The sequence below is a fragment of the Barbus barbus genome (assembly GCF_936440315.1).
Source record: "Barbus barbus genome assembly, chromosome: 26".
Lineage (NCBI taxonomy): Eukaryota > Metazoa > Chordata > Actinopteri > Cypriniformes > Cyprinidae > Barbus > Barbus barbus.
In genome coordinates, this window is record NC_136754.1 from 12,594,775 (window position 1) to 12,607,307 (window position 12,533).

General features: G+C 38.2%; 1 protein-coding gene across 1 annotated transcript; it reads left to right on the forward strand.

Moving 5' to 3' along the window:
* The first annotated feature begins 1,260 nt into the window (after window positions 1-1,260).
* Window positions 1,261-8,817, forward strand: LOC306846011 (transmembrane and ubiquitin-like domain-containing protein 1). Its single transcript, XM_079379066.1, has 3 exons — window positions 1,261-1,351; window positions 5,277-5,845; window positions 7,965-8,817. Exons 2-3 carry the CDS (start codon window positions 5,322-5,324, stop codon window positions 8,314-8,316), a joined length of 876 nt encoding a protein of 291 aa, XP_079235192.1. The 5' UTR covers window positions 1,261-1,351; window positions 5,277-5,321; the 3' UTR covers window positions 8,317-8,817.
* Window positions 8,818-12,533: the final 3,716 nt, after the last annotated feature.

Below are 12,533 nucleotides of genomic sequence, written 5' to 3' on the forward strand. Positions count from 1 at the left end.
TAGTATTTATTAACATTTTTAATTATTATTAGCTTATATATACCTTAAGTTTTCATTTTAGTTTGGTAACTATTTTGCCGACCATTGAGTTGCATTCTATTTTATATTATTAATTATTCGTATTATAATTAATATTTTTATTATCAATATTTTGTTCCAGCTTTGTTTCAGTTACCCTCGTGTTGTTCCATATCTGTATGAATTACTTTGTACTGCTGAAGACAAAGGAAGATATTTTAATAAATGTTAGTATTTTCATCTAATATTAATTATTATTAATTTGATTTCAATTTCATTTCAATTACCAAAGTGGTAGTTTGTTAATTTGTCTCATCTGTGGATAAATCCTCATCAAATGTTGAATATGTAAATCTTGTTTATTGACTTCAAAAGGGATTTTGCCATGAGCTTAAAGCTGACCTGTCAAACATAAGGGATTCAGCCTACTTAGCACAGTCTGATCAGGTGCTAGTGGCAGCTCTGAGTTTGGCATTTAGTGTCCAACACATCTAAGCATCTGTGTGTGAAGGACAGACAGTAAAAACTACTTCAGATGATCTAGTTGCAAAATACATGGATTCTCTAAAAGAGCAGTGTCTGTTTATTTTGGCACAGCTGCATTGACAGGTAAAGTGTTAGAATTTTCTTAAAGAAGCAGTTCACCCAAAAATTTAATTTCAATCATAAATTAATCACCCTCACCTCGTTCCAAATATGAGTGGCTGTTTTCTGTGAAACACAAGAAAAGACATTTTAAAGAATGTAACACAACAGTTTTGGTGGCTATTGATATCTTTTATGTTCCAATGACGGAAAAAAAGTAAATTCCAACATTTTTATTTTTTAGTGAACTATCCCTTTAAGTACTTTCAGAATTAGGTATGCCAATCTACATATATATATATTTTAATGATGAGGACGAGCTTTACTGCCAGGTACGTTTACACATACGAGGAAAATTTGTTATAGTGATAGAAGCTGCACAGCACAACAGAATGACATCGACAGGACACCGATAATAAAAAGAATACTATACAGATATACAAAATAGCAAAAACAGAATATATAAATATACAGTTGTGTCTATTATGTCACAATTATTCATATAGTTATGATATATAAAGTTGTAAAACGGTAAAGTTATCCGTGATTATTAATATCGGGGGAAAAAATTAATTCTGACTAGATTATTAGTTGTCTTGAAGGATTTGACTTAAACCAATACACCTTTATTTTGAAGGTATGTTTTTTTTTTTAACCGGAAGTAGTCGTTGTGTAATCATTCTAATCAGGAAGCGTAGACGTTAAACGGTGCGAATCATGGACCGTCATACGATGTGATATGTCAACGGTAAGTCGTTTTCGGAGTCTCATAGAGGCTTTTATAAAGTTTTAATTCCACTCATTTCGAGGGCACATTCAGTTGAGGCGTAGCTAAAGGAAACATCTGTGTTGAGCGCGTGTTAGCTGCTCTGTTTGGTGGCTGTAGCGGTGTCTTTACCTTCACGAACAAACACACACCTGATGCTAATCAGACCAACACTCATGGCTTTACAAAAGATAAGAATTGGCTGTTTTTGTAAAAAATTGTTAACATGAACTTTTTTTTGTGTTGTGTGTGGATGTACTGGTTACGTGGCTGTTTACATCTGTTATTTTTTTTGTTTTCGTTTCGTGTTCTTACCTTTACATTACGTTTCATGATTAGACGCTTAAATTCACCTGTCATTCATATGAACGGTCACACATGATGCTTTCAAAGCCATAGTTCACCCAATAATGTAAACTATGTCATCATGTACTCACCCTCGTGTTGTCAAACCCGTAAGTCACTGTTTCTGAGGAACAGAGGAGAAGTTTGGTAGAATGACAGCTAAACTTCACTTTCATTGTATGGAATAAGATGTTATGAAAGTGAAAAGTGATTTAGACTGTCAGCCTGTAATGTTCTGCCTAACATCTCTTCTTTTGTTCCACTGATGAAAGAAAGTCCTAGAGGTTTGAACCCCATTCTGGGGATTGTGGGGAACATATTCTACCCTCTTTGCTCTTGAGAAATGTGCTGTGCAGTGAACTGCATGCATAATGAAAGCAGCTGTCATCAGGGGCATGAGATAGGACCTAAAACATGCTGACTCCACAGTTAAAGAGGGGAAATATCTGGTTAACCGAGGGACCACTTCACTGCTTCTCTGTTCAAAGGTTGCGGCTTATACTTGTAACAGTTTAAAGGATTGTGCACTGACTATTTCTGCTTTAGTTGTCATGCTGTGGGAAAACATCTAATTTATAGACCAGTTTATTGGTCTAAAATGATTCAGATTGTTATATGGCATAGTTTTCTAAGGCATGAGACTACAGGCAAAACCATGCCTTCATGATTTTTCATGTGTGGTCAGTTTTGAGATTTAGGGGTATTTGGCTTCAGTGGCATGTCTGCCTAAGAGTAGTGGAAAGAAAACATCCAAAATGCATATTTAAGTATCAGTGTTATACTTTATTTCCGTCTGGAGATTTCATTTACAATACGCATCTTTTAAAGGCTGTTTTCTCAAAATGACTTTTTTTTCCATGCACTGAGCCTAAAATCTCTATTTGAGTAGTGCTTGTGTACAACTAAATTTCCAGTTTTATTCCCATGTACGGTAAAGGTTTTCACAGAAGTTTGTTCATTTATCATTTGCCTGATATAATACTGGTTAATTCCTAATAACACGGGGAATGTTTTTTTTCCCCTTGCTGATGAAGCTTGACAGTAATTTCTAATTTATGGGGTAACAGAAGATATTCAAAATGTCCTCTTTCAAAAAATTCAGTATGTCAACAAAATGAAAGAGGACCTGGCTTTATCCAAAGTTCATATTTCTAGAAATAAATCCTAATGCATTTTAATTAATTTTAATAATGCATCATTGACATGCAAGCATAACATTTCAGAAAACACATGAGTTCCGAAAAATATGAGAGCTGGCTTAATGTGATTAATCAACTGGAGAAGTATGATGATATATGTTGGGTATCATTTGTATGCTATTCACCTGTGGTGTCTTGCCTTAAATATTATCTTGCTTGCTATTGCCCCAGCAAATGCACCCACCTGTGATCATTGGCTCATTAAAAACTCATCAATTCATGATTAGGGTACAAGAATTTTAAAGATTCTTCTTAATGGGAAATTCCCATTGGGAATTGTTCCTCCCTGCTATGGTTTTTACATAAAAAAGACAGTTTGTGTAAGAAAAAAAAAAACTACTTTGAGAGAGAATTTCAGCTAACTTTTTTTTGTTTTTTTTCCCCTGATCACTTTTGGCGTTTCATAAAGTCTCATATTTTTCTAATATTTCTGCTTTATTGAATGGTGAACATCTTCAAGCTTCCACTGTAGCTCATGCATATTTCACAATATATTTCTATTGTCTGACTGCAGTAGACAATTTGAGTGCAAGTTAGTAGTTTAGTGTATCTTAGTACGTGTCAAATATTTGGGCTATATTTTAAAGCTGGTAGGATGCTGAAAGGACTTCATTTGAGTCTTCAAATAAAGGGCAGTGTTTGACCTGTATAGACCACAGGTGCATCCTTTTTTTAAATGGTTATATTTGTAAGAGAACCCCCCCCCCCACACACACACACACACACACATACCAAATACAAACTTTGTATTTGTATCATATACTTAACAGATATCACAATAAAATGAACCCCCAAGGCAACAGAGTAATTAGTCTTTTTTTTTAAATGATCAGAGTTCCCACAATTATGAAAACCTGCAAATATCTGGGATTTATAAAATAGTCAAAACATGGTTGAATTGTAGTATTTCTTGTCTGAGAGAATTTTTATATTGTGTGGTACCCATGAGTTTTTAATCAGATTAATTCAAATTTAGTGTTAGAACTTTTGAGACAAAGTGTTCTTAAATATCGTAGTCTCTATTTTAATTTTTAATAATGTTAAATATGTGTGGTTTTCACTATGAAAATAAATGGCCAAGGCACCTGGCATGATGTGTTAAAAGACAAACAAAATTTGTCTTTAAAATTTATTTAAATTTCTCTAGTGAACATAAATTGAAGTATAATTGTTTATTTTAATTATTAATAGATATTGGCTGCTGCAGTATCTGTACAATTATTATTTTTATTATTAATATTAATATTTTAAAATCCTTATCTAGTATTGACTAGAAAGGCCAAGAAATTTGGGGTTACACTTTAAGGTGTCCTTGTTACAGTGTAATTATACATTTAAGTACTTAGTAATATTAATTAACTACATGTGCTTATTATATGGTTAGGATGAGGGTTTGGTTTAGGGTTAGTTGCATGTAATTTATTAATATTATTATAGTAAATGCGTGTAACATAGGGCTGTGCGATATATCGAACGCAATGATCATGCGCATCTCGTCAGTAAAGTAAAGCCGGTTCCGTGATTAGTCATAAATCTCCATCACCTGCTTTCAAATGGAGCGGCATTTAATCCACAGAACCATAATTCACTGACAAGCTACGCAATATTGCGTTCATTATGGCAGATGAATCGCCTTCGATTATGAAGGCGATATTTTGTAGCTTGTCAGTGAACTACGGCTCTATCTGAAAGTAGGTGATGGCGATTTACTGCTAATCACAGAACCGGCTTTACTGACGAGATGCGCGTGATCATTCTGTTCGATATATCGCGCAGCCCTAATGAAACGTGTAACTAGGGCTGCACAATTAATCAAATTTCTAATCGCAATTACAATTATGAATGTCGCAATTACGTAATTGTTCAAAGCAGCAATTAATTGTTCAGAATCCAGTTATGTTACTCCGTGTGCTTAAGATGTTTTCTTTTTTCTACATTTAATAGTTTTAGTATAGCATTGTAATACCATGCATATTTTAACTTTTTTATTTAAAGAAGAAACCAATCCAATGTATAGTTCACATTTGAGGCTTAATAGAAGTATTTCAGTTAAGTGTTTTCGGCTTGTTTATTTTCATCTAAAAATATGGCATGCAGTTGCTGCAAACAATGTTATAAACATCATTCAATGTAAATTGTGATGATCGTAATTAATAATCGCAATTACAATTTCAAGGGAATAAAAGACAATTATGATTTTTGTCATAATCGTGCAGCCCTACGTGTAACAAGGTCGCCATAAAATAGTGTTACCAAAATTAGTTAGAACTGCAGAAACCCTGAATGATGCATAATGCATACCCTGTATTTGATTAAAATGAACTGTCAGGAATGTCATCAGTAATTGTGAACATGTGCTGTAGGTGCCTAGTCTGAAGTTGCCTTAGTCCAGGACACAGCAGACCAGGATGGCTCTAATAGAGGGGGTGGGTGATGAGGTCACCCTGCTCTTTGGAGTGGTGTTCCTGGTGCTCGTCCTGGTTCTGGCCTGGGCCTCCACTCACACTGTTGAACCCCCTGAACACCTCCTCTCACCCAGCCCAGGGACCTCCCCCTCCACAGAGACTGACAGCCAGGAGCTGCTCCCCCCGGGTAACACGGACTCGTCGCCCGGCGGTGTCAGCGAGAATGATAAGAGTGAGCCTGGAACAGAAGCGGGAGCGGCGGGAGAGTCCCCGGATGCTAGTAGGGCTGAAGGAAGTGAGGGAGGCCTCCTGGAAGAAGCAGGGATTGGGAGGGATGGGTTGAGACATCGAGAATCAGCAGGTCCCTCGACTCAAACTCCAGCCAGCGCCCCAAGTGCCACACAGCCTTCGGCCGAAGATGCACCGAATGACACCCAAAGAAACATGGTGCTCAGGCTGAAGTTCTTGAATGATACAGAGAGGACAGCACAGGTGAATCCTCAAGACACCATTGGTTACATTAAACGGTAAGTATCTTTTTTTTTTTTTTTTTTTTTTTTAATCAAATGTTTTTTTAATGTAAGGTTAAGATGCTCAAGGCAGCATACAAATTACAGCACACAGATGGAAACATGGTAATTTTAATATGTATTTATTTATTTAAATTAGCAAAAATAAACTGCTGGGCAAGTCAAAATTTAAGAATTGGACAATTAGTAGTTGCACCAAGGAATTAATTTCATATTTATATGGTAATTTTATTAGTTTCTAAATATTTTATATACATTTTATCTAAAATTTGTCTTAATTTAATTACCTACCAAGTAATTTTTAAATCATGTTGTTTAAACCGTTTTGACCTCAAGATGCTGATTATAAAAATGTTTCCATCTGATGTGCTGTAATTAATTAAAATTCCAAAGTAATTTTTTTCATATAAATTCATGTTTTGCTGAAAAAAGTTCTAGTTTGCAAATTTCTTTTTTTCCAGTTGATTGTAATTCTGTGTCCTTAAATTCAGAATTGCAGTTCTGTGTCCTGTTCACTACCTCAGTTTAAATTCAAAACGTCAACTGGATTTTAACAGGCATTCTAATGGTGCTTGCACTGCTTCTGTTTGTCTTCTGTTTCATGCTTATATCAAGATGGCAGTTGTACAGTGACCATTCATGCTCTTCAGAGGGCATTATTTGCCATTTATTCAATTTTTGCTTATGGATTACATCCTTGGCTACCTGCTGAATTAATTGTCACTAAGCAGCTTATACATTTTTGTCAATCAATAAGAAAGCTTCTGCCAAGAAAATTTCTGCAGCAGCAGCCCACACAGTTACTGGCCAGAGACCTTTTGTTCCAACACCACCACTTCATCCTATGCAGTGTGTAGCACTATGCTTTCAGTCAGAAGAGTGAACCAAAAAGAAGCCTCATGAGACACAATTATCCATTCTTACAAGCAGTACCATAGAGCTCTTCAATGTCTAGTGGATATATGAGGGATTGAGTGTGTGGGAGTCCACATCATGTTTGGAGTAGGTAAATCCACCCTTTCGCTATAGGTGAGGGGTCAGATTGGAGAGTTTTTAGTTTGGGAAAGTTGTTCATTGGGAAGACGGCTTGTATTTGCAAGGAAAATCACTGCACAATCACTATTCGCTAAATTTGTAGTGGAATCTTCTGTTTTGAATGGAATTTAAACTTTGCTGAGCAGCTTTACAGAATGCCTGCATTCTCTGCTAATGATAGTATAAAACACTATTTTATTCAGTTTTTTACAAATGGTTCAGATGTTCCAAACTCTCCAAAAATGTTCCATTAAAATAGTTTAAAATGCATTAGCACAGCATTGATTAGATGATGAATTTTAATTTGTGCCTGCATTTTTGCACGATCTGAACTTGAAAGTTTTTTTCTGAACATTGTTTTTTTAGGATTGGTGAAGGCTATGAGACATTGTAATTGTGATTTGAACTGTGATATGGTAAACATTTAACATCTAATTGCATTCTACTTGGATATCAAAGTTAAAATCAGAATGAAAGAGCAGCTCTCATGATGAACAAGGTGTGCAAAATCTACAAGCAATTATTTTTGTCTACAAATTAAGTCTTGTTTTAAATTGTTTCTCTTTAAAGGTGTTTACATGAGCCCTCTTTAAAGAAATCAAATATAGAATCCCCGAAACTGATTTAAGCCATATATATATATATATATATATATATATATATATATATATATATATATATATATATATATATATATATTTCTACAACCATTTGTAAGGTGAAGCAGTCTTGTATTATTTCTTAATTACCAGAAGCCATTTTTTATATTAATGATTCTAAATACCTTTTTTATTTATTTTTTGCTTATTCCTGATTTCTCCTCTTTTTTTTTCCACTCCTTTATAGATTGTAAGTTAAATTAGACATTTTAAATAGGCCGCCTACTTTTTTTGTTGATAACTTTTACGAATCTAACAAACTTTTGATATTTGACTGATTTTGTTATACTTAAATTTTCCCAAGGAAGATCTTTTCTGTTTCTGTGTGTAGTTATACAGTAATTTTGAATATGCTTAAGTCGAGCAGCATGTGTAGGTGTTCATATTTGTGTGTATATAAATGTCTGTGTTTACATTTTCAGGACTTACTTTGCTGGACAGGAGCACCAGGTACGTCTGATTTACCAGGGTCAGCTCCTTCAGGATGACGCTCAGACGCTGGCCTCCCTCAACCTGGCCGACAACAGTGTTCTGCACTGCCACATCTCACAGCACGCCACACGGGCCATGCCTGCCGGGGCTCGGGCTGCTGACCAGGTGCATGTGGCGCTCAACGTGGGCAGCCTCATGGTGCCTCTGTTCGTGCTTATGCTGTCTGTGCTCTGGTACTTCCAGATCCAGTACCGGCAGTTCTTCACTGCACCTGCCACCGCCTCACTTGTGGGCATCACCATCTTCTTTAGTTTTGTTGCGTTTGGGGTGTATCGGCGTTGATGGCTGTTTCTGTCCACTCGTATTCAGCATTTACGTGTTTGCACACATACAGATACACATTCTTTGCACTTGCTCACTCGTCAGTGCCAGTGGCAATGTCTTCTGGGAGTTCTGGACTTTTCAGGTTTGCTGAAGGCTGTGATTTCAGAGGAACATCTCTGAGATCGTCTGTTTTTTTGGTTAATCACTTTTGCAATTTTTCATCTGCACTAAGTTTATGCTTGTCACAGATAGAAATATGCTATATATTTTTTTTTTTATTTTTTTTTTTTCTTATGTTTGTTTTCATGTGCATGCTGCCAGTGTGAAACTGGGGCTTGCTTGTATGTGAGTTGATGTTGTTTGAATTTCAAGTGGGGCTCATCTGGCTGTCTGCCAGACTCAAACCGTAGTAAAGCAGTTCAGCTAGAGCTGCTCTTATGTGTTGGGACAGTTAAAATAATTTGTGTATAATAAGGCTTTTGAAATGGAGATATAATCTATTAAATCATTCTTTTATTTACTGGTGAGTGGTGTCATTTTTAAAATGTTTTACCGATGCTCATATGATAATTCTGAGACTAATTTGTCTATTTTTGTTTTTTCAAAAAGGCACATAATTTCTTGTATACCGTCGCCCCCAAAACATTTTTGGAGTCTAAGGTCAAATTTAAAATGTCTGAATATCATTAAATTATAAATAAATTATCGCAGCAAGTGGCATCTGCAAACAAATGGTGCTCAGAACTAGCTTAATTTTTGGAAAGAGACATCTTTCCAGTTACTATCAACAGACTGGTGTCAAAATGTTATTTGATGAATGTTTTAGTTTCCTTAATGTTCACATTAGTGTCATAGAAAAATAAGTAAAGGTGAAGTTCATTGCATTAACGTGGACGTGACAAGTTTGAAAAGAAAATGTTCAGAAAGTGAAATCCGGAAAGTGTCAAAATAAGCTTTTGTCTTAATTTCAGACTCTATGGCCTGGTTTCACAGACGGGGCTTAGCTTAAACCAGAACTAGGCCTTCGTTAAATTAAGACATTTAAGCAGCTTTTATAAAAATGCCTTAGAAGAAAACATTACAGGTGTGCATCTTGACACAGAGCAGTATCACCCATATATTAAGCTATGTCAGAGCAAGATATTTTCTAAAACATGCATTTTAGCCTAGAACTAGCCTTAAGTCTTGTCTGTGAAACCGGGGGTATATCTTTTGTTTTATCTTGAAACCTTAAGACTTTTTTTGTGAAATGAATGCCACTTGGTATGACGTTTTGTTACATAATGGACAGACATCCATACATTATTTATCATGTGGGTTTTAGATATCCAAATAGCTTTTGGGTCCACTAAATATGCGTGTATGTGACCGTGGACCACAAAACCAGTTTAAGTCGATACTGCGGTCAGGCCAGCCTCCACTTTGAAAAACACGGTCATTCTAGCCGCCACGTTATTTTGTGGTGCGCATATACTAGGCGTTGCGGTAATAGCTTGTAAAAACTCAGATCAGATTTCCACAGAACAATTTCAATTCAGATTAATAGTCCACTACCCCAGGGTGTCACTCAACGTGTTTCAAGACGATCTGATGTTGCATTACAAAATTAAAGCCCTCTAAAAACTCATATATGACCAGTTTTGTCTTTGATTTTAGGTAGCTCTAAAAAGGAAACTCCCTATTTCCACAGAACAATTTCAATTCAGATTGACAGTCCACTGCCCCAGGGTGTCACTCAGCCAGTTTCAAGACGATCTGATCTTGCATTACATAATAAAAGCCCTCCAAATCTCATATTATACTTGTTCTGCCTGTGATTTTGGATAGCTCTAAAAAGGAACCTCCCTGTTTCCACAGAACAATTTCAATTCAGATTGATAGTCCACTACCCCAGGATGTCAGCCAGTTTCAAGACGATCTGATGTTGCATTACATAATAAAAGCCCTCCAAATCTCATATTCTACCTGTTCTGCCTGTGATTTTGGATATCTCCAAAAAGGAAAACTCCCTGTTTATACAAACCATTTTCACTTTATATTGATAGCACACCACTCCAGAGTATCACTCAGCCAATGCTGATACTGTCTGATGTTTCATTATATAATAAAATCCATAATAAATCTCATATATAACCTGTTTTGTCTTTGATTTTGGATAGCTCTAAAAAGGAAACCGTACTCGGTTACTGTCGTAACCTCAGTTTCCTGAGATACTCCACTTCGTACTGCATCTTGTCTAAAGACGCTATGGGAACACAGTTCAATCACGCCGTGCTGATAGAGGAACGACTCAGTTTATACCTCCTCAAGCATCAATGCTTAAGGGAAGCATAACAATAACTCCAAGGCTAAAGCAGGCTAAACTCAAAGAGGTCATGCCCGGCCTGGATAATCGTTCCAGAACTTCTTGCATTTCGGCACCCTGGGCCGAAACATACAAGTAACCAATCAGAGAGCTTGAGCACCGTGCGGCCAAGAGTTCTCCGTCAGAAAGTTCCCATGTAAAAAATTTGCCATTAAGCAGAGAGGGTTAAGGCCTGTAAGGTCGGTATGTCCAGATTATAAAACCTAGCAAATGTGGACGGCGAGGCACAACCGGCCGCCGCACAAATCTCTGTAATAGACACAGCACTAGACCATGCCCACAATAAGGTGATGCCTCTTGTGGAATGGGCTCGTACTCCGATGGGGCATTGTAGGCCCAAGGACGAGTACGCTAGCATAACGGCATCCACTATCCATCTGGAGAGCCTCTGCTTCGTAACCGGATGCCCTCTGGCGCGGTTACCGAAGCTAACAAAGAGTTGTTCTGACTTCCTAAAGGGGGCGGAACGCTCAAAGTAGATTCTCAAGGCTCTGACAGGGCAGAACAAGGATAATTCTCGGTCCTCATCAGAGGGAGGAAGCACGGAGAGCGTGATGACCTGAGCTCTGAATGGAGTGGAAAGCACTTTGGGCACATAACCCTGCCTTGGTTTCAGGACGACCTTGGAGTCGTTAGGCCCAAATTCCAGGCAGGCAGGGCTAATGGAGAGCGCCTGCAAGTCTCCTAGCAGTCTTTAGCGACAGTGACTGAAGGGTAGTGGACTTCAGCGGCTCAAAGGGAGGGTCCTTCAGGGACTTTGAGGGGCCAAGGCAGATTCAGCCTCTTGGCACCCCTCAAGAAGCAGACAACCGAAGTGTTCCTCGACATACTGCTAGCATTTCCAAGCAGTTGATGTGAAGCCTTTCTCTGCTTTCGACCAATGGCTGAAAGTCGGTTTGCCTTCGCACAGCGCCCCCCAACCTGTGTTGAAGGCACCTTTCTCCTGCAAACCATTCCCATGACCATGCCCTTTTCCAACCAGTGAGGGTTTTTCCAGGGGGCTAGGGCTGTTACACAGGCCTAGCTCACCCTGATACAGAGGCGTCCGTGACGCCACGCATGTGATGGAACTTGTGGTTTCAGCCAGCGCTGAAGAGGCCGCATGCGAAGCAGACCAAACTTTAGTGCTGGCGACGCTGCGGCCATGAGGCCCAGCATCCTTTGAAATGTCTTGAGAGGGTGAGTGGCACCGATCTCAAAGGAGGTTGCGAGTTCTCGCATGCCCAAAGCACGTTCTGGCGCAACTATGGCTCTCATTTGAGTCGAGTTGAGAACTGTTCCCAGGAACGATAGTCGTTGGCTGAGAGACGGCAGGCTTTTGGTGAAGTTGACCCTGAGTCCCAGGCGCTCTAGGTGGCTGAGGAGGAGGGTTCTGTGCAATAAAAGCTCCACCTCTGACTGTGCGAGAACGAGCCAGTTGTCGAGGTAGTTGAGAATGCAGACTCCCAGCTGGTACACTCGTCTTCTGAATGTATTAGACATGGACTTCTGCAATTCAAGGTGCTTCATAGGCTCCATTTGTCTAGGAGCAAGCTGGCTAAGATGTATCTGGGGTCAGACCTATCTTGCCCCAGATGTGACTTGGAACCAGCAGACCTGAGTCATATGTTTTGGGGATGCCCCAGATTAAAACGTTTTTGGATAGACATCTTCAGAACATTTTCATCTATATGTGACAAAAACATGGACCCTAATCCTTTGACTTCCATTTTCGGTGTAGTGCCGGAAGAAGTGCGCCTATTAGCTAATCAGGTAGAAATTGTTGCCTTTTCCTCATTATTGGCTAGGTGCCTGATTTTTCTCAGTTGGAAAAAGGCAAGGCCACCATCTCATAAACACTGGGTAGTTGAGGTGATGTCTTATCTTAAAC

What these genes read in the sequence shown, in the direction of transcription:
- LOC306846011 (XM_079379066.1), top strand. Translation starts at nt 5,322, where the DNA reads ATGGCTCTAATAGAGGGGGTGGGTGATGAGGTCACCCTGCTCTTTGGA. An exon ending in ACCATTGGTTACATTAAACG is followed by an intron (nt 5,846 to 7,964) that starts GTAAGTATCTTT and finishes TTACATTTTCAG; the next exon opens with GACTTACTTTGCTGGACAGG.